General features: G+C 37.9%; 3 protein-coding genes across 22 annotated transcripts; all 3 read right to left on the reverse strand.

Annotated features, from left to right (window-relative positions):
• Positions 1 to 28: 28 nt before the first annotated feature.
• LOC112294758 (uncharacterized) lies at positions 29 to 7,400 on the reverse strand. Of its 2 annotated transcripts, none has more exons than XM_024545561.3 (18): positions 6,957 to 7,400; positions 6,171 to 6,317; positions 5,662 to 5,784; positions 5,464 to 5,526; positions 5,107 to 5,214; positions 4,106 to 4,183; positions 3,565 to 3,657; positions 3,326 to 3,412; positions 2,871 to 2,972; positions 2,574 to 2,693; positions 2,222 to 2,284; positions 1,863 to 2,008; positions 1,497 to 1,578; positions 1,272 to 1,330; positions 1,100 to 1,139; positions 799 to 896; positions 571 to 640; positions 29 to 417 (listed from the first exon to the last, which is right to left on the reverse strand). In XM_024545561.3, the coding sequence occupies exons 1-18, from the start codon at positions 7,383 to 7,385 to the stop codon at positions 343 to 345; spliced, it is 1,983 nt and encodes a 660-aa protein (XP_024401329.1). In that variant the 5' UTR covers positions 7,386 to 7,400; the 3' UTR covers positions 29 to 342. The 2 variants fall into 2 exon arrangements, with proteins under 2 accessions (XP_024401329.1, XP_024401328.1); XM_024545560.3 differs by having other exon boundaries at positions 6,171 to 6,320.
• A 1,456-nt stretch (positions 7,401 to 8,856) lies between these two features.
• LOC112294690 (thioredoxin H-type) lies at positions 8,857 to 12,764 on the reverse strand. 16 transcript variants are annotated; one of them, XR_016497924.1, is made up of 8 exons: positions 12,647 to 12,764; positions 12,142 to 12,308; positions 11,557 to 11,801; positions 11,272 to 11,394; positions 10,815 to 11,072; positions 10,151 to 10,243; positions 9,528 to 9,969; positions 8,857 to 9,301 (listed from the first exon to the last, which is right to left on the reverse strand). XR_016497924.1 is itself a non-coding variant. In XM_073540424.2 (5 exons), the coding sequence occupies exons 2-5, from the start codon at positions 12,203 to 12,205 to the stop codon at positions 10,929 to 10,931; spliced, it is 576 nt and encodes a 191-aa protein (XP_073396525.1). In that variant the 5' UTR covers positions 12,206 to 12,308; positions 12,647 to 12,764; the 3' UTR covers positions 10,349 to 10,928. The 16 variants fall into 16 exon arrangements, 5 of the variants coding, with proteins under 5 accessions (XP_073396525.1, XP_090099843.1, XP_090099842.1 ...); XR_016497919.1 differs by having other exon boundaries at positions 8,857 to 9,261; positions 12,136 to 12,308; XR_002973440.3 differs by having other exon boundaries at positions 12,136 to 12,308.
• Positions 12,765 to 16,237: 3,473 nt separating this feature from the next.
• Positions 16,238 to 22,974, reverse strand: LOC112294558 (uncharacterized). Of its 4 annotated transcripts, none has more exons than XM_024545143.3 (13): positions 22,632 to 22,974; positions 22,053 to 22,155; positions 21,797 to 21,883; positions 21,180 to 21,645; positions 20,412 to 21,007; positions 19,584 to 20,295; positions 19,101 to 19,305; positions 18,418 to 18,732; positions 18,028 to 18,132; positions 17,702 to 17,789; positions 17,276 to 17,397; positions 17,074 to 17,138; positions 16,238 to 16,887 (listed from the first exon to the last, which is right to left on the reverse strand). In XM_024545143.3, exons 1-13 carry the CDS (start codon positions 22,708 to 22,710, stop codon positions 16,276 to 16,278), a joined length of 3,555 nt encoding a protein of 1,184 aa, XP_024400911.1. In that variant the 5' UTR covers positions 22,711 to 22,974; the 3' UTR covers positions 16,238 to 16,275. The 4 variants fall into 4 exon arrangements, with proteins under 4 accessions (XP_024400911.1, XP_024400913.1, XP_090099844.1 ...); XM_024545145.3 differs by having other exon boundaries at positions 19,242 to 19,305; positions 22,632 to 22,931; XM_090243718.1 differs by having other exon boundaries at positions 19,242 to 19,305; positions 22,053 to 22,172; positions 22,632 to 22,926.
• Positions 22,975 to 26,286: the final 3,312 nt, after the last annotated feature.

Genomic DNA, 26,286 nt, shown 5'->3' on the forward strand with positions numbered 1-26,286 from the left:
ATCGAAAAACAATTCAAAGCGAGAAATCTTGGTAGAAAATCTGATAATCCTCAAAAGGAATGCGCTTTTTGAACTTCCAACACATAAAGTGTTGTGTAATTCAGAGAGAAGAAATTCGCCGCCAGGTTACAATTGCGGCTAAGATTGGTCAACTCTATGTGTTCCCTATATCCTCGTTCCAATCGAATTCATTCTGTGGTCTCAGAAAGGGTCCCTGAGGTTCTCGAGAACTCAAGCATACGTGGAAGTGTTGAGAAAAGTCCAGATTGTACAAAGTGCTCATGGAGCCTAACGATAGCCCGCCAAGTTCAAAACTAGGAAAACCAAAATCTCTTTGCAGGGCTAAAACTTGAAATCCTTTTGCTTCTTTGCTTTACCATCTTTTTCTTGCGCCTTACGTTTCCGCTTCTTCTCCACCTGAAGATAGAACAATGAAGTTCATTAAAACTACAGAAAAAAAAAACGAAAAAACTCCAGGAAATGTATATACTGCGTCACAAAAGATTAAAAAAAATACATGCAATAGAACAAAAAGACATTCAAAAGAAGACGAGATTGAGCAGTGTGTACCTCTGCAACCAAATCACTGAAATCTTCCCTTCCTTGAGCCAAAGTGGCTTCATTACTAGCCTCTTCATACCTGCATCCCATGATTTCCTAACTCATCAATCTTAAAATTTTAAAAGCAATCACTTTATAGTATTTGAAATATAATAAGACAACAATGGAAGATAACTACCAACTGCATAGTTCATGAATTAAACATAAAAACAAAACAAAACAAAAAGATGACCGTACTTGGCTGCAAGGGCCACATCATCAAGTCCTTCCAACTCCTCCGGTCGGAGAGTGATGTCCACTTTATCAGTTCGTTGACTCTTAAGTAGATCGATACCCTGAAAAACCAACCAAAACTCATTACGTCAGTGGCCACTAAAGCTGCGCAGCGTTGAAAAAATTTACATGGTACGCAACAAGCAAGAACGCCACTGGCACATATTCGATTCATGGGACCACCGAAGTACGATGGAACAACAATCCTTTTTATCCAAAAATATATGGCACCAAGATGAAAAACCAAACGCAAAATGACGTTAACCTTTTTAGCCGCTGCCTTGTCCCCAGATGGCAGTACGTATCTGCATAGCCAAAATCCACGAAAGATCAGACCTTAAGGATTGTAAGCATTTAATTCGAGTGCAAGATACCGAGCGAAGGAATCAGGAATGCCAGCACAAAAAATAAATTTCACCGATAGACTGAATACGTACGTATGACTAGTTCCCAAAATAGTTCCTCCTTGGGCACGCTCCTCTTTCTCCTCCAGAACCTGAATCACCATATCAAATGGCAGCTCAATATTAGAAATCCAAGTTAAAGCTTCTGTATTCATTGCCTAAAGGAGGTAAAGGATTAAAAGAAAATAGAAAATAGAAAATAGAAAAGTCATCTTAAAGCGCTACTAAGCAAAATTCACGGCAGTGCATACTACTTACATGATATAGCTGCTTCTCAGGTTCTTTCCTTTGTGCCTTCCGAAGGTCAATAACATCTGGCGTCTCCACGCCCGTTGGTGTACTGCTCAAAGCAAGTGAATTTGCGTGTTAGAAAAGAAAAAGAAAAAGAAAAAGAAAAAGAAAGAAAAAACCATATAATAGGGTCACAACTAACAATACAGTGATTCCTGAAAGGAAAAACTAGTATATAAACATAAAAAGTTACTGCATGAAACGTGCATGAAGATAGCAATTGAGTGAATAAGTGCAACTGAGAAAGCCAGAATACATGGAAACTGCAGTCGCTTTGTCATTTCTCACTACTAAGTCAAGAAGGCATTAGATTTCAATAATATACACACGTACGTTGAGATAGTATCAACAGACGAAACCCCATCTGCCATTTCGTCCTCTCCAAGCTCAGCACCTTCCTCCTCTTCTTCCTCCTCTTCTTCCTCCTCTTCTTCCTCCTCCAGGTCACCCCAGTGTTTAGTCCTGTCGACTGGTTCATCCTAGAAAACACTCATGACAAAAAAATCTTGTAAAAATATATTCTATCAGAGACGCAGGAATAAGGAAGGCAATTAGAAAAATGACACAGGTGGTTGTACGATCAGAACACATGTAGACAAACAGATCAATAAATCCATTCCTCACAGTTGAGCATCAGGGCAAAAAACATTAGTATCACTGAAAAAAGGTCGGAAAACTGGTAATCATTCTACCTCATATGTCTCAGTCTCTGCTTGCTGAACACCAAATACATCTCCATATAAAGGTCGCCCATACTGCAGCCCAAACGATCATAACAATGTGAATCGCTGAACTTTGGCACCAAATGTTGTCTAAGTTAGGCAGATTAGGATCCAGAACATACGCATATTAGACGACACATGGATACAGAATCTGTAATCTTTAAATTCACTACCACCACGCCAACAAGTACATACCCAATCAAAGCAGTAAAAAAATAAATAATATCAATAAATCAATAAATTCCTGTTCATGAGACTTATTGAGACAATGCGGATACTGTCACTGCGCGCATTAGTGTTTCACAGCTGGTTGAACACCCACCTCATCAACAGGGGGTTTGCCCCAGCCTCCAGCATGATAGCCAAAAGAGGCCCCCTCTGGTATTGGTGCATTCAATCCAGGAATCTTAAGATGAGGATAAGAAGGAGGAGGCCCATATCTCTGCAGAAAAACCGCAGACAAAGTCAGCCAAAGGCACTAACAGAGGCATGAAAAACAAAATTTGCAGAATAGTCTTCATTCATAACAGTAAAAAGTTCAGGTTACACGTGTAATGTTGAGTAAAAAGAAAAAGATTTACTCCCTAACTTCACAAGAGTGGAGAGCAACTGCACGCACCTGCATGTTGATAAGCCAAGGAGGAGGCGCACCATCTGGCATGCCAAGTGCTTCCTTGAGTTCCTGGGATAGTTGGCCAGGTTTCATCTCCTTAAGTTTGACCTGAGTCAAACAAAACAATCAATACAAATGTAAAATTAGAATAGGATACCTAACAAATCCTGCGGCTTGCAAACCCCATAATTAGGAAATCATTCTCTGATGACTCGTGCATCAACTCATCTTCAGCTCAGCAAGACGTCCAAAAAATGTTGAATGTACTAAGAATCTAAAGCAGATAGACATCGTTCTTCAAATTTATCTTTTGCTTCATCCTTTCATCACAGGGAGTTCGCCTTATCATGTATGCTTGGAATCATCAAGCCATTTGACATTCCGTAGGTTTCCTAAGACGCAGGTCACTGCGACCACACAGAACCATACAATAAAATGATATCTATGTGTGAGAAAAGTACCTCAAACTCTTTCCCCTCATGATAAAGATCACCATGATGGGTGAGCTTCGGCTTGGTTTGATACTTGAAAAAAGCATCATGAAGAACCTGCGGATCACAAGAAACATGTATCAATACAAACCCATCTTGGCTCTCCGTATACTCTATAATCTTCTGCGAAGAATCTAATGAACCAAACAACAATTATGACCATTTTCATAATAACTCGACAATGAGAGGCATGTGACGCGTTAAATAACCTGATAATCGATGTCCATCTTTCCCATCTTAGGCTGCATTTTCTCCCTCTGCTTTTGCTTGAGCTTCTTGCTGTCTTCCTTCTCAATGTAAGCCTGATAGCCCATAGCATAAAATATTCAATTGATGACATAACATGACATGACTACGGAGCAAATTGTATCACTAAGTTCTGATTGAGTACGATTGATCTCACGTCTACGAAAGCAGAAATAGAATTAAACCTCCAAATCATGCCTCCGAAATTGAATTTAGAGCAATCAAACTTGTTACCACGTATTACACAATCAAAACCCTAGTGGCAGCATTGTGCCAACACCAAGAAAGTTTTCAGATGTACCTCGCTTTCCTAAAATTCATTACTAGGAAAGAAAAGACAAGGAAAATCGGTTTTAGAAAGGTGTAATAATGATCGTTCTGTTATACAATCTGATTGCTCCAAGTTTCAAGACAACCTCCTGAACGATCACAAGACAACCTCCTGAACCGTAAGGATTAGTAAGAATTACAGCAGATGACACGTGCTAAAAAAATCACACTCACCTGTCGTATTTTCTCGATCCCAGTTGCCGCGATAAAATCGGGAAGCTGAAAAGGTTGTTTCTCTATACCACGCTTCCCCTGAAAGCACAAGTACAGTCAGAACTGCAAATCCGCTTGACGCAAAATCAGAAACAAAAAACTCAATACGTCACATTTTTGAGGTGTAATATCTGGAACATGTGTATGTAGGTGAAAAAATCAAGTAATAATATCACCAGGCACACACCAGATATACGCAAGGCAAAACTACTATATCCTACCTCTAGTCTCAGTACCTAGTCATCTACCAGACAAAACTATCGTGTTTACACCTAAATTGTGTATACGGATGGACATTCTGCGCTATATTAGATTGTTCACAAATACTACACATATCGACATGGAAGAAGTTGCACGTCCAGCAAATTCTGCAGAATCAGAATCATAACATCCGATCAGACAACTAAGATGAAAACGAAGAGAGCCGCCGGCTACCTACAAATAGCTTCTTGAAGTGCTTCGGACATAAGAGAGCACTGATCATGTGACTACAGGTGAATGACTACACTGTAGAATGATCTGCATGCATTTTACATATTAATTGAAACTGATTTATAAGATCCACACTTTTATAATGGTCTACCATAACGACGCAGGCTTTCAAACATACATCCCATCTAAGTACATACGTCAGCAGCCAGGAAGTACAACACTGCAGGTCACGGACAGAACAAGAGTCTAGAGTAGAGTTGACACAAGAAAATCATCATAACAGGAGGCTCTCCTCCACTGCCACCACCATACCATTCGTCCGTCCATTATTCAGACATGGTGATGAACCGCAGCCTGCAGAAACCACATGTACCAAATAAGAGGCAATGACAGCTCCCCGTCTGTAAACTTCTGTTACGTACAACCACCCAGACACGGGCTTTTTGTGCTCTCTGGACATCTCCAATCAGTTCCAAGGGCATGGAACGTCGGTTCCCTAGTATATAAGTTTCAAGAGTAGTGTGATTAACCTGTAGAAACTTTCGCTTTTGACACCAATGCCTTGGAACGGGAACTGTGTTACGATAACCTTTCAGAAAAACAAGAAGACGTGGATCTGCAGCAGTTGCATCCCAAACCTATTTCAGACACAAAGACCACCAATGACGATTGTTAGCGCATGAGCAACCCCCTTAAACAAGCACAATCTATGACAAACAAATCGAAGTTTGTGATGCCAACGCACACACAGATCTAGATTCAGGGGCGACGAGTAAATACGTATGAGCTGCAGACCCAACCCATAAGTCAACCAACTTGAAGAGGGAACGCTTCCGATAAGCCTCTTTAACTGGCAACTACTCTAGCAAAATGGGCAAAACGTTTACCTCGACAACATCAGGTTTCATACATTGCTGCTTCAGCTCAGCGATCTTCATCCTTCGTTGCAGCTGTCCATGTAAATCAAATCCAACCATAATGAGAGTCGTAAATGGAGCGGGTTGATAAAAGGTCCAATTTCGTAACACAAAATAAACGCACAGTTAAGTGGCAATAAGTCGCGGCGTTTCAAACGAAAAGCTCACCTTTTTCTTCTTGTTCGATAAACTCTTCTCTTTGTCTTTATCATCATCTTCGTCGTCTGAATCATCTGAATCGCTCTTTTTCTTCTTCGGCTCATCTATTTGAGTTTCCTCTGGCTCATTATTCTGCTTTATCAAAAACAAATAAATAAATAATCCGAATATGAGAATCTTGACGTGATCCCATCACTGATCAATGTCTCTAAGACCGCTACAAATAGATGGATTGACAAGGAGAAAGTTAGTAAGTTAAATAAAGGAATTTTAGGACCATAAAGAAGTTTAATGAGCCAAGTAATATCCACGATCTGCAAAACTGTAATCTAAATCTACAACAATATAGATTTTTAGTCGTTTGAGCTATGATACGAAGGAGCTCATAGCAAGTGTAGGAGTTTACCAGCCATTGCAACTGAAGTTCTATAGCAAACTAACAAACCGAATCTTGTAAGTTTCTGTTATTAAGATAAGTGAGACATGTAAGATCTTCAAATCGAAAAGAACGTGCGTACCTTAATTGTTTCTTGAAACATCTCTTCTGGAATTGAAAATTTTTCAAAAACCCTCAAGAAATCCTGTATAGCGGGATCCATATTCCCATCTGCGTCCTCAAAGGCGGGCTTTGCTGATATATATTCAACCATCACCTTCTCTTCAGGCTGCTATCACAAAGGATAAACGCACTTCATCAGCCTCAACAAAGGAAAATTCTTGAAAATGAAAAAAGAGTAACAGGTGTTTACAACATATAACTTGGGAAAAAGATGAAACCCAAAAACACTCCATGCAGAGGTTGATTATATCCAATACAGGCTCTTTCCGAGTGTAGCTCTTTCAATAGTATGAACAGAGTCCTTTTGGGCCTCAAACAGTGGTCCAGTTAAATGGGCGACTCTCCTCAGCTCAATCGATTAACTACACAGGTTGAAAGACAGTGCTATATTTCTAACAGAAAATTTTCTCTGGCATTCATACTTGGCAACGCATACAATACCCACCATCAACGGATTATCATGCAGATAACGAATCCCGCACCATGATTGAATTAGGCCCGCCAGAATCAAACACTCTGAGAAACAAACTTTCCGCGTTACTACGCTAGGGGGAAAAACCCCAACCAACAAAGACGAAATTCAATACTATCCTGCAGTATAAAAATACCGCAAACAAATAAAATCACCTACATCCGTCAATAAACCCTTGGCACAAAAATCTATCATTCCTATCGAGGGTCGACACGAAAATCAACATTATTTTTCCCTGCGAACACCAAAACATAAAAGAAATAAACAAATCACCTCATCAACATTCTGATTGTCCTCGGACTGATCCGCTGTCTGAGTCAATTCCTTCTTAGGTCCCTTCTTTTTCTTCGTCCGCCTGCGCCTCCTCCTCTCTGCCTCCTTAGCCTTCCTCCCCTCGGCACCTCCAGCCTGCTCACCTCCATCAATCGCCTCAACGCCACCGGGATCATCAGAGACATCACCATTTTGCGAAATTTCTCGCACAGCAGCATCAGCCTCACCGTTAGGCGACGATGACGGTGCGGGGTCCATAACGTGCGAGCCGTTCCCCATGGAAGCTGCAATCGCTGCCATCGCCTTCGCTGCAAACCCTAACGCAGAACCGAGACCCTGCAAAATGTGTGTGTCTGTATGTGTCCCAGCAGAGCGAGCCCACTCTGCAAAATGGAGCCTCTCTTCCTTGCTTCCCTTCCCTCCATCCATCTCTTCCAGTTCTAGATTTCGAAATCTATGCTTTTGGATGATGCGGCTGTATCATCTATGGGATCGCATATCCTCTTGCCGCTTACCATGAGAACGGGTGAGATCCGTTGAGAACCTGTGCGATCCGGTTACCATAAGAACGGGTGAGATCCGTTGAGAACCTGTGAGATCCGGTTACCATGAGAACCGGTGAGATCCTTTGAGAACCTGTGCGATCCGGTTACCATGAGAACCGTTGAGAACTGGTTTTTGGAAAATAGGGGCCTGCAACCGCGCCTGGCTCCGACGACTCGGTCATAGAGGAACATCTTTGGTTGGGGGTGTTGTGTAAGCATGTTAACAAATAACTGACATTAAGTGTTATTTTAAATCCTCATAAGCTCTAGCTGCTATTATATGAAATTCTTTATTGTATTTATGTTTGTCTTAGAAATTTTTAAAATTATTTTCAGCTTTTTTATTTTAAGATCATTGAAAGTTATCAAAATTTATTGTAAGCATGTTAAATTTTAAATTTAAATTTAATCTTCATCGTGTTAAGAAATTAATACAGAATTCAATTGCTACATATTTCATTAAAATGAATCTAATGGTGGAATCTTAAATGAATCAGAATCTTTGAGTATTAAAGCAAATTTAAAGCTCCAAACAATTCAACCATGATAAATTGAACTCAAATTTGAAGTTCAATAGATAAATATATATATATATATATATATAAAATACCAAAAAAAAATCTTGTTTCATTAAATTATAACTATTTCATAATACACATATCCTATTTAATTAAAGGTTTTAACTTTTATATTTTAAACTTTGGGGACAATCTAAATTTTATGTCTCTTCAACTGTTTAAAGCTTTGAAACTTCAAATCAATCACACGAATAGTAGTACTATTAATAAAAATACTATTAATATTATTTCTTTTTATTTTGTCAGTGTTAATATTTTGAATTATAGTATTTTATAAAAGTATGCCAAAAAAATTAGATTGTGTAACAATCTACAAGACTTACAACAATAAGAAGGAGAACAAAGTACTACAATTTTCATTGATTATAAAAATGATTTCACATAATTTTAAAATTAGGAAAAATGTTTTGTGAACTTTAAGAAAACTATGGTTGTTCTACTCTATTACTAAGAACATTTTATAAAAACTAAAATTTATACTCTAGTTGATAAAAACAAAGTGTAAAAAAAATCAATTTTGACCATTAAGAGGGCTCAAATATACTTTTTGTATGCATGTGTGTGCTTGTGTTTGTTTGTATGTTTTTTTTTTTTTTTTTTTTTTTTTTTTTGATTATTATTTCCTACACAAATTCTCTTTATTCTTACCATATATCACATAAATTATACATCATAATATCTTACATATTCATCAAATATCTATAACTGTAAGATTTCTTTTGTTATTATCAGTTCTTACAGTCTATATTCACTTGGATGTAAAGGGCCGTGCTTAACTTAATTAGTAAATGTTATGCTACTTCAAATTTAGCCATATTTGATACATTTAACTTTATACAATCTAAGTACACCTCCATCTGCAAGGGAGGTAAATCATTCAACACCTTAATCAACCTAGAGTCAACAACTTAAATCTATATACTTTAACTAATAAGAAAATCCGTTGCTTTTACAAAATAACAGAATGACATAAAAAATTTGATCAGGAACATCACAGCTTAGCTCATGTGGTTCCTCTCATGCTTTTGGGTATGTTTCCAAGTGGCAATACTGTGAAATTTTTAAAAAAGTCCTTGGTGAAGTGCATGCTGAATGATTGACGAGATTAGTAGAGTTTGTTGAAGCCGCAAACGATATGTAGCTCGAAGATCAAGGTCAGTTGCTGGATGTTGCCAAGGTTTGCTGCAGGAACATGTAAGAATGACAAAGCTCCGTTCAGTGCCTGTCTTCAAAAGATCCAGAATCAGCGACAGTAAAGCTTTTTCACATCGACCGAAGTCTTCTCAATATTGTAACTGAAACTCGTGCCGATAGAATATATGTTTTTGATGCCACATTCCAGGATGAGCATAAGCTTCGTACCTTGAATTCACAAATTATATTTTACAATCTCTGAAGAACTTGAAGCAACTACAAACGCAGTCTGGTTGAAAGACAAGACAACTTACTCTTGAAAAACCCTGCTGTCACCGATTTTGTTTCTCCCATCTACTTCAGAGCCCATGTCCATTGAAATTCGGTGCATGCAACTTTGGCTTTGTTTGAAGGTGGCATCCTTTTCACAGTCCCTCGTTCGCATCTTTGAGATCACGGCTCGACATTGCATAACAGAGCACGAAGAGTGAATGGAGTTAGTGCTGCCCTTGGGATGTTCTCATTCGGAAGGCTGACCTAGCAGACATAGTAGGCAGCCTTCGTACCTAAACCTAAATCTAACCTGACAGGTTAGCAGCATCTCCTGCAATTCCTCTTGGATTTTGAGGACAATACTCGTGGGAATGCGCAGATGTTTAGCACTGGTTCATTAGAAGTGATCCTCACTTTTACGAGTGAACTGCTTACCACGTCCATACAAATGTTGAGCAAACAGTACACCCGTTTGTGCCAGGCCTACAATCAGGATGTTGGGTTATAAAAAGCTTTGAAATCGTACACAATAATTATCAACGTCCCTGGTCCGCTGGGGGAAGCCTGGACTGGTCTGGAGATCAATTCTGTAACATCATCCCAAATGCGATAGATGTAGTGATCTTCAAATGTGTCAAAAAAAAAATTTAAGAAAAAACTTAACCATGATATCACGCAGCCCAAGTCTCATTGATTTCGTATTCTGAAAACGCTTGATAAAATGGTCGATCACAAATTGCCAGTCTCAAGTACCGCGCTGTATCCAAGTATTGCCAGCGGTCAGGAGTATTTTAGAAAGATGCTACAATAAGGGGGAAAAAAAACAAAACAAAACAAAAATTATAGTTCAGTACACAGTGCAGAAGAAAGGAAAACGTTAAATCCAAGTAATTAAGATTCAGGAGAGGTAATACAAGCAAAAAGGTCACACACTTTCCGCATGACCGAATCTATACGGAACAATACATTTCAAGATGGCAAGGAAACTTTCCGCCATCTTTGACTCAGTAAACCAAGTCAACTACGGACATTCTGACTAGCATGCACTAGCGGTCTCTAGACTGTTTCAACTTAACGAAGATTTTAAGGGAAACATAACGCTGAATACATCAACCATATCCGCATCTGCCGAACAATATCATCGAACCAGCATTGCACTTGTTACCCCTTCAAACAGACAAAGCTTCAGGATGAACATTCTTGCCACAAACAAGCGACAAATAAGACACAGATCCTTTCCTTTACAACAAAAAAAGACACTGGGGGACCAACCAGAATAGAAACGTGAAACAATTTTTTGCTTCCAAAAATAAGGTCATATGTACAACCTTGGTGGACTCGAAGCCAATCGTTGTAGCAACCCAAATATAGGAGCCAAATAATCAGAAGCTCCCTAACCCCTTGAAGGCCATTATGTACAATGCATCACGCTGGCATGCTCGTCACACACTAACGTGGGTAGTACTGTAATGCTTGCACTTCTTCCCGAGTTCGTCGTTAGCCCCAACAAGCCTCTCAACTTGTTTACCATCCTTGATAAACAAGAAAGTTGGCATGGCAAGAACCTCATACTTAGCTGTGACATCCTGCAAAGTCAAAGAACAAAAACTCCGTTGGAACATAACGACGAACTTAAAGAAACGAGAGGAAACAGAAGACTATATGAACCTGTATTTAAACTGGTCATCAATTATAAAACACGTGTTGATCAATTACATATGAGGAGCAGCTTCATTTCCAATAACACCAACGGGCAATCTCCGTCACAAGCAATCGTGCCGGTACCTGAACTTTGTCGACATCAACCTCGAGGAAAACCATGTCGGAGTACTCTTTGCTTAACTTGGCAAAGATGGGAGACATCGTTCGGCATGGGCTGCACCAAGTAGCAGTAAAATCGACGACAATCTGTGAGGTAACCGAATTATCAGCAAGTGATAATGATTTTGTAAGCCACGGCATTCGCTCAATAGCACAACTCTGGCACGCCAAAGAATACAAAAATAATTGCAAAATGACACCAAAAAAAAGTAGCGCAAGGAGAGAAGGAAAAGATGGCATCGCTCTTACAATTTTACCAGCGGCCTTAGCTTCGTTCAGCTTATTCTCCAAACCTTTCGCGTTCTTTATGACGATAACATTTCCGTGCTTATTAGATTTTGCTGGTCTCGCTGGTTTCGCTGGTGTTTCTGTGGTTGCTGGTGCTTCAGTTGTCGATGGTGCTTCAGTTGTCGATGGTGCTTCAGTCGTCGATGGTGCTTCTGTCGTCGATGGTGCTTCTGCTGTCGATAGTGTTTCTGTTTTCGATGGTGTTGCTGCAAAAAGGAGAATCGCAGGTTATCAGAGTTCGGCGAACAGCATGAGACAATGCCACACCAAACCCTGTGACGATTTGGGCCACGAAATTCCAGCTTAGCATCCAAAAAAGAAAGGTCTTCTGGCTCACACAGATGCAGGACAGGATATTGTTATAAACAACATAGGCACACTTCTGATCAGCCTAAAGTACTAGCGCTCAATGAAGAGAGCTTGATAAATCCTTTCCACATCACATCATCTATCGCAACAGTCCTATTGCAGGAGAAAAAAAAAAAAAAAAAAAAAAAAAAAAAAAACAATCAAATTTCGAAAGATGAAAGAATGCTAGACCTAAACCTGGATTGTCTGTTTTTTTCCGGTCAACACGATCGCGATTTCCACTGAAACACATATTGCCCATTTCAACGAAACGAAGGAATAAACACGAGAGACAAGTTCTTCTTCCCGAAACCTCACACTGTGATGCAAGTGCGCTAGCTGGAATAAACGCCCCGACACGCAAACTGTTGCACAAAAATCAACATCAACAAAACCATGCGCGGCATACGAAGTGTTCAGCCCCTCTCCGACCTTCTGCATCACACGCATCGCTACAAACCTCAAGCTCCAATTCACAAATTTCAAAATAAAATAAAATAAAATAAAGAAGCAGAACTCGATTTGATTCATTTTAAAAGATTTAATTCACCTCTACACCAACACAAGAAACCGTAATCCACAGCATCTGCTCATCAGCTCCAGAGACAAAAACGACAAAACTCCATCACTCTCAAGCTCCAACTAAAATCACCCGCACAACACAGATGATTGGCTTACTCTAAAGATAGAGTCAGCTTATTACCTTGTGGACAAAAACGCAACGTCAACTGCAATACAGGAGGATCACAACGAAGGAATCGGAAATTGACAAGGGATTTCGATGCGAGGGAGATCGATACTGCGAGAGAGAGTGGCAAACAGAACAAAACATTACACACCTGGACTCACCCGCCCTTCAGTAGTATTTGAAAGCCTTCGATGACCGGTTTACCGGCATCAGCCGGTACCTGCCACCATATCCACCCAGCTTATTCGATTTCATCCATTTGAACCCGCAACCTGACACCTGGCGGTAAAAACAAATATCCAGCTCTTGGATAACCCTTTTCACACCTGACAAGGATCCGGCTCTTGGATCCCTGATGACGAGGCCGGTTGAAGCACATAGAATATGCCGCGTGGCCGCGCCACAAGGTCAAGGTTTGTGAATCTGGACTTGCCACATCAGAGAATATTATGTGGAAGCGTGCCTGGACCGATTTGCCTGGCATGGGGAAATTATTGGGACGCCGAATTGGCGGGGAAATGGGACTTCAAATGTGTGGGGTTTGGACGTATCGAAAAAGGAGTTTGTGTCTTTTTCTTTTGTTTACGCTTTATTTGGAAAAAAAAGTTAATAAAAATTTTAAAAATCTTGTATTAGATTACACCACAAGTACCGTATACTATGGATCGAAAATTGATCCCCATGAATAAGGTGAGTATGTTGCACTTTGTCAATAAAAAAAAACGAATGTTTACAAGTTCCTTCAACAAATGTTTTTTGTAAAAATTATATGTTAACTTGGCATAGTAAGAAAGAATTAACATATGTACAATTCACACCTAGAATTTGAAACTCTTGAAAAAAAAAAAAATAATAATAATAATAAAAATTTAGGAATGGACAATGTATACATTCATGAAATATTCAAAATTGAGCATATATATATATATATATATATACATATATACACATGTATAAGTTTCTTTGCAGCACAAGAGCCATGATTTTTTTAAAGCATTTCAACGAGCAACACTAAATAAAATAATAAAGAAATAAAATTCACATATGACATGGTTTCAATAGTGGTCACAAAATCAAGATTTCAACATGAAAGGTCAGATCTGTGTCCCTAAAGATACAAAGTCCTTTTTCACAGAATTTGAAGTTGATCAATGACAAACACTCATTAAAATAGTAAATGATAAATATATTATGTGCAAATTTGGCATTGTTATCTCTAATGGTCTAAACTGTAATGATTAACTGGTTCAGTTCATCAAGTTATTTGTGTAAGATAACACTCTTGTAATGAGAAGAAAATCTTTGGTGCAACAAAGCAAGCATGCTATTGCAATTTTAAAAAACTGTACTTCAATAAAATAAAACTCAAAATATAAATATTATCCATTTAATGATAAAAGTTAGCAGTGTCTATCATTTGGTAAATATTTGTTGATTTTGAAAACTTTCTGTATAACCAATTAACATTAATCACATCCACGTAATCATGAGATTCATATTGTTCACAGTATAGTTGCCTCTTAATAATGATTCACAACATAAATGTTACTTTCTAGAAAACAATGGTTCAAAATATTTACTAACTATAACAAAATAACAAAACAACAAAATATAAACTTTTGGAATGAAACCCGAAATCGAAAAGTATGAACTTTTAAAAACAACATTAAAATATTTTGATAAAAGTATGTTTATCAATATGGTTTATGTAGAATAAAAAGTTCAAAGCACCAACAGTTTTTAATAATGAGGAGGTTCAAAACACTTATAATGTAGTTTACACAAAATCACTTATACTTGTTATGGATGCTAAAGTTCTTTCAATAATTTATGTACAATGTTTCACTTCCAAGATAAGCTCTATTTTTCTTAATCTTCATTCCATTACAACCAATGCGTTCATTTTCAAAATCACTTTTGTACTTGTATGATTTCAGAAGACAATATGCCATATTTGTGATGCATAGTAATGTAATCTAACATGAAACATTTCATATTAAAAATGTGCTGAGAATTCACAAACAATTCCTATAACGGCCTCCCTTGAAAACCTCACCACATGCATTTCCCATGAGTGTTGACATTCTCCATTGGCTTACAAACCCCCACCCACATGGGCAAACCCTAAAATCTCATGGCTAGTGTAAAAAGGACCATGCCCCAATGGTGGTGGTGGTGGTGCCCTCACAAGGACCATGTCCAAACAAGGGGACTAAGGATCCCAAAATGCCAACAGAGCATATGAAAAACCTCGGAGGTTGCTCCCCCCACATATGAAAAATCTCCATGGCATGTTTCTCATAGTGGGCAAACTCAAATTGTGGACCATTGGGCCAACCCAACCTAACCCTGATAAATGTTATTAAAGAGAAATGTGGTGGGGAGTGACTCCAATTTGGAAATAATGGTGTGGATATCTTAAATGGATATCCCAAAGGAAACTTCCAACTTGGGCCTTATCATTCAAACTATGATTTGTTAAAGTGTTCACATTTTAAAATCTTGATGACCAGATTCACTTTGGACATAAGTAGTAGTTAGAGTATTTGATCTAAAAGTTCAGATCTGATGGAATTACCAAATTTTGGAAACACAAACCCAAAGTAATACAAATTTGTCTACATCAATATTCATGAATACATAAATATATTTAATAAGGTTGAAGGTTGTATGTTGAATAGAAGGTTAAAATTATTGTATTATTAGGTTAGTTTTTATACATGTTTTTATAATGAATATCAACAGATTATGTTATTTCTGGTATATATGTATATATATATATATATGAACACATAAACATACATATAAATTGTTTGGATTACATATGTAGAGAGAGATGAAAATGAACTCTACCCACAAGTGTAAGTTAAAAGTGAAAAAAATTAATACCAAGAAGCAATTATTTATTGAAATAAGGATCTTTTGATAACTACATTCATAAGTCTAATGCGTAATATCTTATCACAGCGTATCGAAACTGTACATTCCCGAATTTCAATCCAAATAGTGGGAATTGAATTCAAAGACTACACTAAAATAACAATGCATTTCTATTCATGTTTATTTTTTATTTTCCTGTGGAGTTGGCAGACATGACATATTTTTGGCAATAGCAAGAAAACACAACTATTTTAAAACCAAGAGCATTTGCAAAATGCTTCAACTGAATAGAGTTTCAATACCCTGGACATTTAAGTTCATTCAGGAAGGGGAAGAATGCCTTTGACACGACACACACTATATCAGGATCATTCTCAGGCAGAGTAGTACCTTGTTCGTAATGATATCAATCCAAACCAAACTTCATCACTCGCTCAAACTTATAATTACTGGTTAGCATCCTAATATCCTTCAGAGGCACAGTTTTTATGGCATTACAAAGGAGCATTTGTTGATGTTCAAGAAGGCAATAGTAGAAATTATAATAGAGACCAAATTAGCTGGGAGCCTGTTAATGTCCCCGAAGTGAAAGGACACACATGTAGCCTCACAGCTTTGGTCAATGTTAAGTTGCTTCAGCATAAAAGCAATCAGTATTTTCATTCTGAAGGATCAAGCTTCACCATAATACACTGGCTCAAAAACCGGCAAAATGAAACAAGGATGTTTAAGGGACACAAAAAGAGTTGAGTTTACGCATATATTCAATTCGAGAGTGAACCAGTATCAGTAACAGGAGCCAGATGATCTGACCTCTTCCAAATGCTTGGCACCGGCCTAGGAAAAGGAGGTTTATCCCTGTAACTGAAGCCCTTGCCTTTTAATTCTACCTTCAGTTGATCAGCTTCGGTACGCCTACCTGCTCCTATGCACAATTCTACTGCAATGCCATAGAGATTCTGATCTACTGTGAACGATTGGCTCAAATCTTTATAAATCTGCCATCCTTGCTCAAATTGGCCGTGATCAAGATGAATTTTTACGAGTGTTCTGAAGCAACCCAATTCCAGTCCAATACCTACTGTTTTCAATTCATAAAATATACGACATGCATCACTTAGCTTCCCAACATTACCATATGCTCGAATGACTTCGTTGTAATGTCGACAATCAGGATACAAGCCACGATCTTGCATAAGGTGAAGCAGAGACTCCGCATCAGCTGGTTTTCCCTTGGAACCATACGCAGACATGAGGAGTAGGTATGTTACACTGGAGGGAGGACAGCCTTTCCTTCGCATGTCGCTCAACAGTAGCCGAGCCTCTGCAAAGAGCCCCGCTCGAGCAAACGCGTCGAGTAGATTATTGTAGATCACCTACCGACAGCACATGCACCTTAGTCCATCAAACATTAAAAAGTGAAAGCAACTACTTAGTTGTCTAGATTCAAGAAAATAATTGTTACTGTAATTGAATAAATATTCGCAGGTTTATTGTTCATAAACGATGAAAGTCTGTTCTTCAACACACATCCGTAGAGCAATATGAAAGGTTGTATTTACCTCATTCGGCTTGAAGCCCTTCGTCTCCATTTCTTGAAACAAATCTGCAGCTTCCTTAGGTCGACCTGATACGTAGTTATAAGTACATTCAGCACTTCTCAGTATAAAGGTGCCGATTATGTTCCACTCGCAAACGAATCCAAATAAGATAATGATGTAAATTGAACACTATGAGATTCAAACAAGGATATATCCAAACAACCTGCACAACCATAACAGTGTATCATTTGGCTGTATGCGATTTCATCTGCGCCGACTTCTGATGAATTTAGCACTTCAAAAGCTTGTACTGCCCTGCCCAAGTCTCCAAGCTTTGAGAATAAGCTGCCACAATGGCCACGAGCATAGGTAAGCATCACGACATGATGAGTATTATGTACTAGCTGGTTGCCGCTTAGAATAAAATGTAGAACCTGTAAAGGAAGATAATTGCTCACGCATATTGTTCAATTTGTGACACACTTTACAATTCATCGACACAGCACAGCTACTTCTGTTTTACTATACAAGTTTAGATAACCTGAAGCGACTCCATGAATATTTTCAAAAACTATCTCTGTACTCACTCGTCCATCAGAAGTGTTAATTAGACACAAAACCTTCTTTGCTTCAACTTTCGATAACTCACCTAATTAGGATGGTGTAGGTTTTAGCCGATGGCTCGATATCCGCTTCTTGCATTTCCCCGTAAACTTCTAGCGCCCCTTTTAAGTTGCCTGAGTTGCTCCCCACAGAAGATTCACCACACTAAAATTTAGACAAACATTTGAACATGGGTGGAAAATCTTTGGTTCAGACCAGACGAAGAAGAAGAAATTACAGGGTTCTTTTAGAACATAATAAAATGAGATAACATAAATTAGGACGATGTGAAAAAAAATAAAAAGGTCGCACTTTCAATACATGTTCATTCCCAAACAGTCGCCTAAAAGTTGCGCACATAATGCAACAAACCTGATTTCAGATTGGCTTTCAACGAAGTGTTGTAAGCGACAGTGTCCATTGCAACACCCACTTTCTTAGCCCTCTTCATCAATCCAGCAGCATCTTTGAATCTACCTGTTAGAAGACAATGTCACGTTTAAAGAAAATAGAAGAATTTTCTTACTTCGTCTCATATCAAAACGTACATCAGCAGACCTTCGATGCGTACAGAATACAGGAAGTACATGTGACGAGCATCACTCAACGAGCATATGCAATTCAACAAATCTGAACATTGACCACGCTCATATCCGTAACATGTAGTGATCAGAATACATGAATTCAGAGTCAGAGCTCTCATTTCCTCATCAGAAGCAACCACCAAATATAAACCTATAAACAGAAGTTTTATTTCCATACCTTCTTTGGTATAGGCATGTACTAAAATGCTAACGGTCACAGCATCAAACATTCGACCATTTTCTTCCATCCTGTCGAATACAAAGATAGCCTCTTCCAGTTCCTTGCACACCGCACAGAGCTTGATCATAGTGTTGTAAACATATAAGCTAGGAGGATGATCCTTCTTCTGCAACGAGTTGAACAGACTTTTGGCTTTCTGAAATAAACCCCTTCTACCATATAAATTAATCATGAGAACCGCTGCTGTGTCGACTATGCAGCCACCGGCTTCCACCAATTTGTCAAGTAAAAGCTCTGCTTCTCGCAATTCACCTGGGAGTGAAGATTTTTAAGTATCATGAATTCATCCGAAAAGGAATCAATAAGCGAATCTTCAATCAATCTTCAAGCAAAAAAATCTAAATTCATATTGCTACTTAATATTGTAATACAAATTCAACTGATCACATTTACACATCACAACTATGCCAAACCGTTAGGAACCAACAAGAAAGCATTCATCCTAGAACTATAATCGACAAGTGATCAGCCTTAACCCGTAGAAGATGCTGGAAGTTTACAACTCACTCTAATAAACTTACTCAGAACATAGAACGTAGCCCAACAAGTGATTTTTCACTATCCCCCTTAAACAAGTTATAAGACACCTCGTTCGGACACAATGGGAGTGTGCAACAAACCTGCCTCCGCTCGCTTAATAAGCAATTGATTGAGTATTTGTGTATCAATAGGAGATTGAAGAGCTTGGCCTAGAGGAAACATTTCTCTCTCATTGCACACAGACTCCTGTATACTTAGCACACTGCTAACAGCCACCGCACCTGGATCTTGCAAGCTCCAAAATAATTCCTCGGCTTCATCATATCGCCCAACCCTTCCATAAGCCTGTAAGCAATCATTATTCAATACCCAACATCAATATGGTATATTGGACCAAAAGAAGAACAGAAATGAAACAATTGGATGGATAATATTCGACATACCTCCAATTGATTTTTCAAGCATGGGAAAAACATGAATACGCACGGCGATCACACACAGGATGTCACCAACATTTTACTACAGTACGTTTCATGAAATTTAGACCACCCCACGTCTTTTGAATTGAAATACAAACCGACGCCAACTCTGAACCTCTTGATTTATCCATCTTCTCGATTTACCTGCATCAAGTTTGTCTTGATAATCTGATCAGGAACTAGACCGTCGTCCTTCATCTCTTGCACCACCATTGTAGCTTTGTCAATCATATCGGAATTGCAGTATAACTTCACAAAAGATCCATATATGTACTCATCAGGTTTCACGCCAGACTCACGCATTTCAGCCAGCAGATTTTCCGCGTCTTCCACCATTTGAAACTTCGAATACAGGTTTATCATGTTACCGTAAGTAACTACATTGGCAGACCCTGCTTCAACCATGTCATTGTACACTTTCGTTGCCTGTTCAACATCTCCTATCCTAACAAAACAATGTAGAAGAGTATTCCAAGTCATTCGTGTTGTAAGAAGACCCTTTTCTGCCATAACATCGAAAAGTTTCAAAGCTTCGGCATGCCGACCAGCTTCAGCTCTCACTTTTGCCATGGACGTATAGCTTTTTTCATGAGACAGAAGGCCTAACGTGTCCATCTCTTTAAAAATCTTTTCAGCTTCCTCATACAAGCCTGCCTTCCCATACATATTAATTATGGAGCAATAAACCACCTCATCAGCAATGCATCCGGACCTTTGCATTTCCGCAAGTGTCTCCGCAGCACTTGCAAAGCGTCCAGCTTTCGACCATACATTTATCATAATCGTGTATGTAAATTTAGATGGGACGATTCCCTGTTTCTTCATATCAAGATATAAAGCTTCCGACTCTTGATACCTGCCACAGACACATATATTAGCCTCAAGATCCTCATAAGTGGGAGGGTCGACGTAAGAACTGCTTTCCTGCAAAGCCGAGATTGATGCAAGCTACAATAGTTCCAAATAATGCACCTGCCAAGCTTCCCGAGAGCACAAATGATCGTGTTGTATAACAATTCATCAGGCAAGTGTCCAGCTGCTCGCATGTCCTTAAAGGTGTGCACGGCATCCTCGGTTCGCCCTTCTTTATTCAGTATATGAATAATAATCGCATATAACACAAAATTAGGCTCCAGCTTCTCCACCAAAAGGTCCTCCCACAACATCAATGCATCTGAATGCCTTTCGGCTTTATACAATGTCACAATCATAGTTCTGTACACATGAGCTGACGGTACCAAGCCCCGCTGCCGCATGGCCTCGTAAAACTCGAGCAAAGTATCGTATCGTTCCCATCTTGCGTAAGCCTCAAGCATGCAACCACCTGCCACTTCGTCAGGCTCTACTCCAGCATCAAGCATCTCAGAGAGAGTTTCTTCTGCAAGAGTCAATTTACCAGCCTGCCCATATATCCCTAAAAGGGTGGTGTAGGCGATCACACTAGGACTGTAAGGAATCTGAAGCTTCATCCATTCAAAAAACTCTCGAGCCTGTCGCCAACCGCGCTGCTCTTTAAGAACGATACACATGTCACGGAAACCGAGGTCTTTAACAAATGGTTTCATCACCTGCAACCGCATCCAGCACCGTACAAAAATTTCAAAATGAAGAATTCAAACAACCATGATATTTATACAATCAATTCCCGAATTAGAGATTGCCGACATACACTTGAGCGAAAGTAAATAAATGTCAAAAAATTGTTCTGAGGATTGCAACTCTCAGGTCAGGCCTCTGTGCCTGGCGCATGTCAACATCTTCTGGGGGAAGTGACGACGTTTGACGAACAGCAGCTATAGCTGCTTCGACAGGACGGGTGTAGCGACGCTTCCAACGCCATTGCCATTTGTTGTCTGACAGATACTGCTTCATCTGTTCAGGAGTTCTACTTATCCATTTCCTTGGCATGTTTTCAGCTGGTACTCCGGACTTGCGTAGGGCGCGCTCGTAAGATTCCCTTTCCTTAATGACTCGACGAGCTCCGTCGTCTGAAAGTGGGGGCCTTTCTCCCCGCCGCATTCGCCAGTGATTTTGAGAGTCCCCGTCGGCGAACTTCCATGCCTCCCGCCAGTTAATGGCAGTTTCTGGTCGCTTGGAACCGAATTCAACCGAGGTATCCGCATGTTTTGAGGACCTCTCATTCAAGTTGACGTCTTTTGGGGCAGCCGACCGAGGTTCGCCAGATCTCGAGCCTCTCGCTACACGCCTGAAAAAATCAGACAAGGGTACACAGCTTTTAATGAACTAAAATCCAACCTCTTTGCAGCAGCTTTATCCCCCTCTCAAACACCTCAACTTTGTAACACTGCTTTCATTAGTTCCTGGAGATCGTGAGTTTGAAGGCAAGATGCAACTACCTCCATTGCTCGCTCCCAACATGACGAAGCACCTCCCCCTCTTCACTATGCTTCTTCTCCGATTCAGTTGAGGCACTTGAGACGACCCTGCCGATTGGTCCGATAATTCCCAATCGGGGACTCGTAAGACACTGGCAAGAGATATTGCCGTCATCCCCGAATTACAATGATTTACGTCAAATTGGAAAAGCAATAAAACCCTAGGGGTTTAGTGCGACCAAAAACACGATACAAATTTGAAGAGAAATTCGCTCACCTATTCTCAGATGAAACAACAGCACGATAACCAGCACTTCGTGCAGGCCAGGTACGCCAACATGAGTGTCTCAAGTCAACCCTCTCATGAAAACTTGCATCACCTACTTCACCACAATCACTGTTGAGTTCCCCCAAAATGATCACAAACCGTAACACAACCAGTGTCAATGAAAAAAAAAAAAAAAAAAAAAAAAAAAAAAGGCAGTTCCTATTCAGCTGACGATTGTCCGACGCATCACCACCTCCACCAAAACCTCGTCAATATCTGTTTTCGCTCAAATCCGCTCAAATCTCACTCGAGTCCAGCAAATCCCAGGAAACCAGTCCATTAATCAACTCAAACAGCGACCATTTGAATTTTTATTTTCATAACGGAAGGAAATTAACAAATGTCACGAAAGTTCAAACCCTAAACCCAGAAACAAAATCACAGCGCGGTCCTTAAAACCCATTAACAGACCAGATGCCCAACATTCTGCCATGACTATCAACTCCAAAGCCACTACTTCTCTGTCTCGCCTCCTCTGTGAGAATCAAAGCAAAACACTCCAAAGAATAGTCGTTTTCAGAAACCCACTTCGCAAAGACGACGTCGCTGTGGACGAGCTCCATGACGCCCCCGAGAATCCCAGGGGCGAAGCAGTAATGGACGCCATACCCAGTCTGGGATTCCAAATCCGCTGCACTCCAACCCTCTATTATCCCCACTCCCTGCTCCGAAGAGAGTGGGAATTTCACGTCATGGAATCAAATCTAAGCGTGCAGTTTCCTTGTGAGGAACTAGATAACAGCATTACGTGTGCGAATCCGAAGCAGCAACTGGAAAAGATACGAAACAGAACACATCACCAAACAAACAAACGAAGAAACAAACAAAACTAACAATCCAAAACCAAAACGAAACAGCGGCTGAAGCAATAGCGTCGCGGACTCGTCGCAACCGCGGCGACTGCGGTGTGAAAAGGACCATGAACGACATCCTCGTGGATGAAGTGTTTTGGATGACATTCGTTTAAACTTTGGCCACTATAAATTAGCTTAAAATTTTCACTTCCTAATGGACACCCAAACTACGAAAAGAATAATATCATTCTAGGTCCTACTCAGATTTTTACCAGGATTTTTTAATTGGGAAGTTTTGCAATGCTGCCAAAACCTTTATTGTGTTTGAAAATTGTTATTAAAATTTTTAATATATATATATATATATGAGGAGTCACAATGGGGAGATGGCATTCAACTTTTTTCTTCTACAACACAAGAGTCAATGAGAGTGCACTGTGTGTTTTCTCCTCAAAGGAATGGAACATGGAGATGAGAAAGTTGTACTTTTTGTTTTGTTTGTACGAGTTTTCATGAGAAGAGATTAGGTTGACAATGTATCCTATTTTTAGTTTTGATATTTAAATTAATCAAGTAGTCCGAAACCATTTCGTCTAATATATATATATATATATATATATATATATTTCCTTTTATATTGATTTTTGTTTGTCCAAATTTTCCACTTTAATTGCCTCCCTACAACACACATCACTTTAGTGTAGTGCATTACAAATATCATATTTTTTTACATACATTACTTATTTGACTCGTTATTAGTTGTTGAAATATTTTATTTTTTATTCCATATTCAAATAAACTTTCTTATATAAACTAAATATTTATAATGTATTATCAAATCAAAAGTTGGAATAGTCATATGATTTTATATGAACTTATATTAGATATATATGAAGGAATGTTAAATAGGCCTAGGTTTTTACTAAATTGACCTACTTACAATGAAGAATATGGTAATCATAATGAATATATTTGGTTTTTTATCAATTTTGGATCCATTAACAGAGAAATAAATCTAGAGGTCATTTTATTTTTATAATAGTTGGATCAATTTAGTAAATTTTTTGATCTATTTAATATTTCCTTATAAATATATATATATATATATATATATATGAGTGTATATATACATATTCACACATATACACATAAATATGCATGAATATATATTAATACATCAAGTTGAATAAAAAAATGATATACTAAAAGATTCTTGTTCAATAAGTACTTGATTCCAATTTATGATTATAACAATGATAATAATAACAAAAGAAAAGAAAGAAAATAAAAATTAATATAATCTATTTCATAATATTTTTTTTTGAATTCAAAAAATTATAGTGACAACATACAATTATAGGGATACATATTTACTATGATAATTACCTATATGATTAAGTAGAAGTAGATAAAAATATATTTATTTCATAATATTTTCTAAAGAAGCTTCCTAGAAGCTTTATAGATGATGCTTTGATTTTACATGTGTTTGTAGTTGATTGATAGGTTAGTAACTTGATCAACAAGTTAACCATGTATTGATAGCTTGCAAAACAAGCTAATAATGTGGCATATATGTAAAAAACTTGCCTGATAAGTTAAGAAACGTATCTTGGAAAGTCAACATGTTTTTGAGGTCCTACAAGACACCGCCACATAGATCCTAGTTAAGAGTATATATGGAAGCAAGAGTAATGCCTTCTTCACTCTTGTCAATGCCTTTCTAGTCTTTAGTCATGTTTCAAGTCTTTTTAGTTTTTTTTATCTTTGATAATAGCCATTTTAGTTTAATACTACATCATCTATGAGTGATTTTATAGTCTTTTAAAGTGATACAAGAATATATTTAACATTTTAGTTCTTTGATGTTCATGTCCTTGACAGTTTGACAAAAGTGTTGATTTTTTGTTCTTGTCTTGTGTTAGAAATGAATGGATTATCTCATGTCTATTGTTGTCTTTTGAAGGTTACAAATTATCCATCTTTAAATAAACTATTTAGTTTTTTAACAATGATTTATTTATTTATTTTTATTTATTTATTTTTCCTTAAAGAGTGCAAATTATCCTTTTTTGTAGAAATTTTCATTTAAAATTAAAAATTGAGAATTTTTCTCTTCTAATTTGACTTGTAGATTTGTTAAATAGTTTGAAATGGAGGAAAAAATAATAGATGCTACACTTTGTGGAAGTAAGAATAGATTTACAAATATTGCATATCTTTACAAACTTATCAATACTTTTAGAGTGGAAATTTCATGCATCACGAATACCAACTATAGAAACACTAATCCTATGCCTATAGAAGAAGTTCAGAACCTATGACAAGAAGTTGTATAGTTGAAGGAAGCAAGTAAATCAAACTTATAATCTAATTTATGAAATTTTACTTGTCAAAATATAATAGGAACATAGATTAGTATGCTAGATAAGTTTGATGGAATGAGATCAAAATTTTGAAGATTTTTGCAACAGGTCAAGCTCTATCTAAGGTTGCATTCTTTTCAATACCTAAATGGATTTACTTAAGTTGGATTTCTATTTGGAAGTATTTTTTCTTGATTTGTATCTTTAATAGAAAAAAATTTAGTATTTCTTTATGATTTTAATTCATACTTAACAGTGTTTATAATTACATTTAGAGATAGTGATTGAAAAAAAAAATAGCAAAGATTAAGCTTTTATCTTTACAGCAAAGATCATAATCAACTACTATATATATATTACTGAATTCCAAAATGTAGCTTGCAACATGGATTAGAATGACAAAGCCTTTATCAATCAATTTTAATATGAGTTGAAGGATAATGTCAAAGATTTGTTATTCACAATGTTGAAGGCAAAATCTTTGAAACAATTTATTGCTCAAGCCATTGCATACAATAAATTATTTTTTTGAAAGACATCAAAAACAAAGACTTGGCTAAAAAAGAATAAATCAAGTCATACAAGTAGTTCTTAGGTTTTTTAAAACTTATTCATTAAGGCCAAAATAAATATAAATTATTAGAATAAGTTTTAAACTCTTCATAGAGTAAGAAAAGATTTGACGTCGTGAAGAGGGTTTGTGCTCATATTATAGAGAAATTAATCACAGTGCTCAGCATTGTCCTTAGAAGCAACACAATTACAAAATGAGGAGCACAAATACCAAAGAAGACAATGTATTGAAAAACAAGTTTCTCTAGTTACAATAGGGATTGTATGGATAGAATGATATGCAATACCTAGTAAAGTTCCTATTTTCTCTTCAAACCTCTCACCTTATTTTATAATAGATGTATATTTAGGACCTAAAAATCACAAAGTCTTTGCATTATTAGATTCAAAAGCCTCATATCACAGATATACATAGTTATTCTAGTAAATATCTATATGATTAGGTAGAAA

The sequence above is a fragment of the Physcomitrium patens genome, chromosome 17 (genome assembly GCF_059467195.1).
Source record: "Physcomitrium patens ecotype Gransden chromosome 17, ASM5946719v1, whole genome shotgun sequence".
Lineage (NCBI taxonomy): Eukaryota > Viridiplantae > Streptophyta > Bryopsida > Funariales > Funariaceae > Physcomitrium > Physcomitrium patens.

Excerpts from the sequence above, each read along its gene's own strand:
- LOC112294758 (XM_024545560.3), bottom strand. The coding sequence starts at position 7,385 with ATGGATGGAGGGAAGGGAAGCAAGGAAGAGAGGCTCCATTTTGCAGAG. Across the intron at positions 6,321-6,956 it reads ACAATCAGAATGTTGATGAG|CAGCCTGAAGAGAAGGTGAT; the intron begins GTGATTTGTTTA and ends CCTTTGTGATAG. Across the intron at positions 2,694-2,870 it reads CTTGGCTTATCAACATGCAG|AGATATGGGCCTCCTCCTTC; the intron begins GTGCGTGCAGTT and ends GTTTTTCTGCAG.
- LOC112294690 (XM_090243716.1), bottom strand. The coding sequence starts at position 12,205 with ATGGGCAATATGTGTTTCAGTGGAAATCGCGATCGTGTTGACCGGAAA. Across the intron at positions 11,802-12,135 it reads AACAGACAATCCAGGTTTAG|CAACACCATCGAAAACAGAA; the intron begins GTCTAGCATTCT and ends TCCTTTTTGCAG. Across the intron at positions 11,073-11,271 it reads TTGATGTCGACAAAGTTCAG|GATGTCACAGCTAAGTATGA; the intron begins GTACCGGCACGA and ends TTGACTTTGCAG.
- LOC112294558 (XM_024545143.3), bottom strand. The coding sequence starts at position 22,710 with ATGGCGTCCATTACTGCTTCGCCCCTGGGATTCTCGGGGGCGTCATGG. Across the intron at positions 17,790-18,027 it reads GAAAGCCAATCTGAAATCAG|GCAACTTAAAAGGGGCGCTA; the intron begins GTTTGTTGCATT and ends GGAGCAACTCAG. Across the intron at positions 16,888-17,073 it reads AGGGCTTCAAGCCGAATGAG|GTGATCTACAATAATCTACT; the intron begins GTAAATACAACC and ends TGCTGTCGGTAG.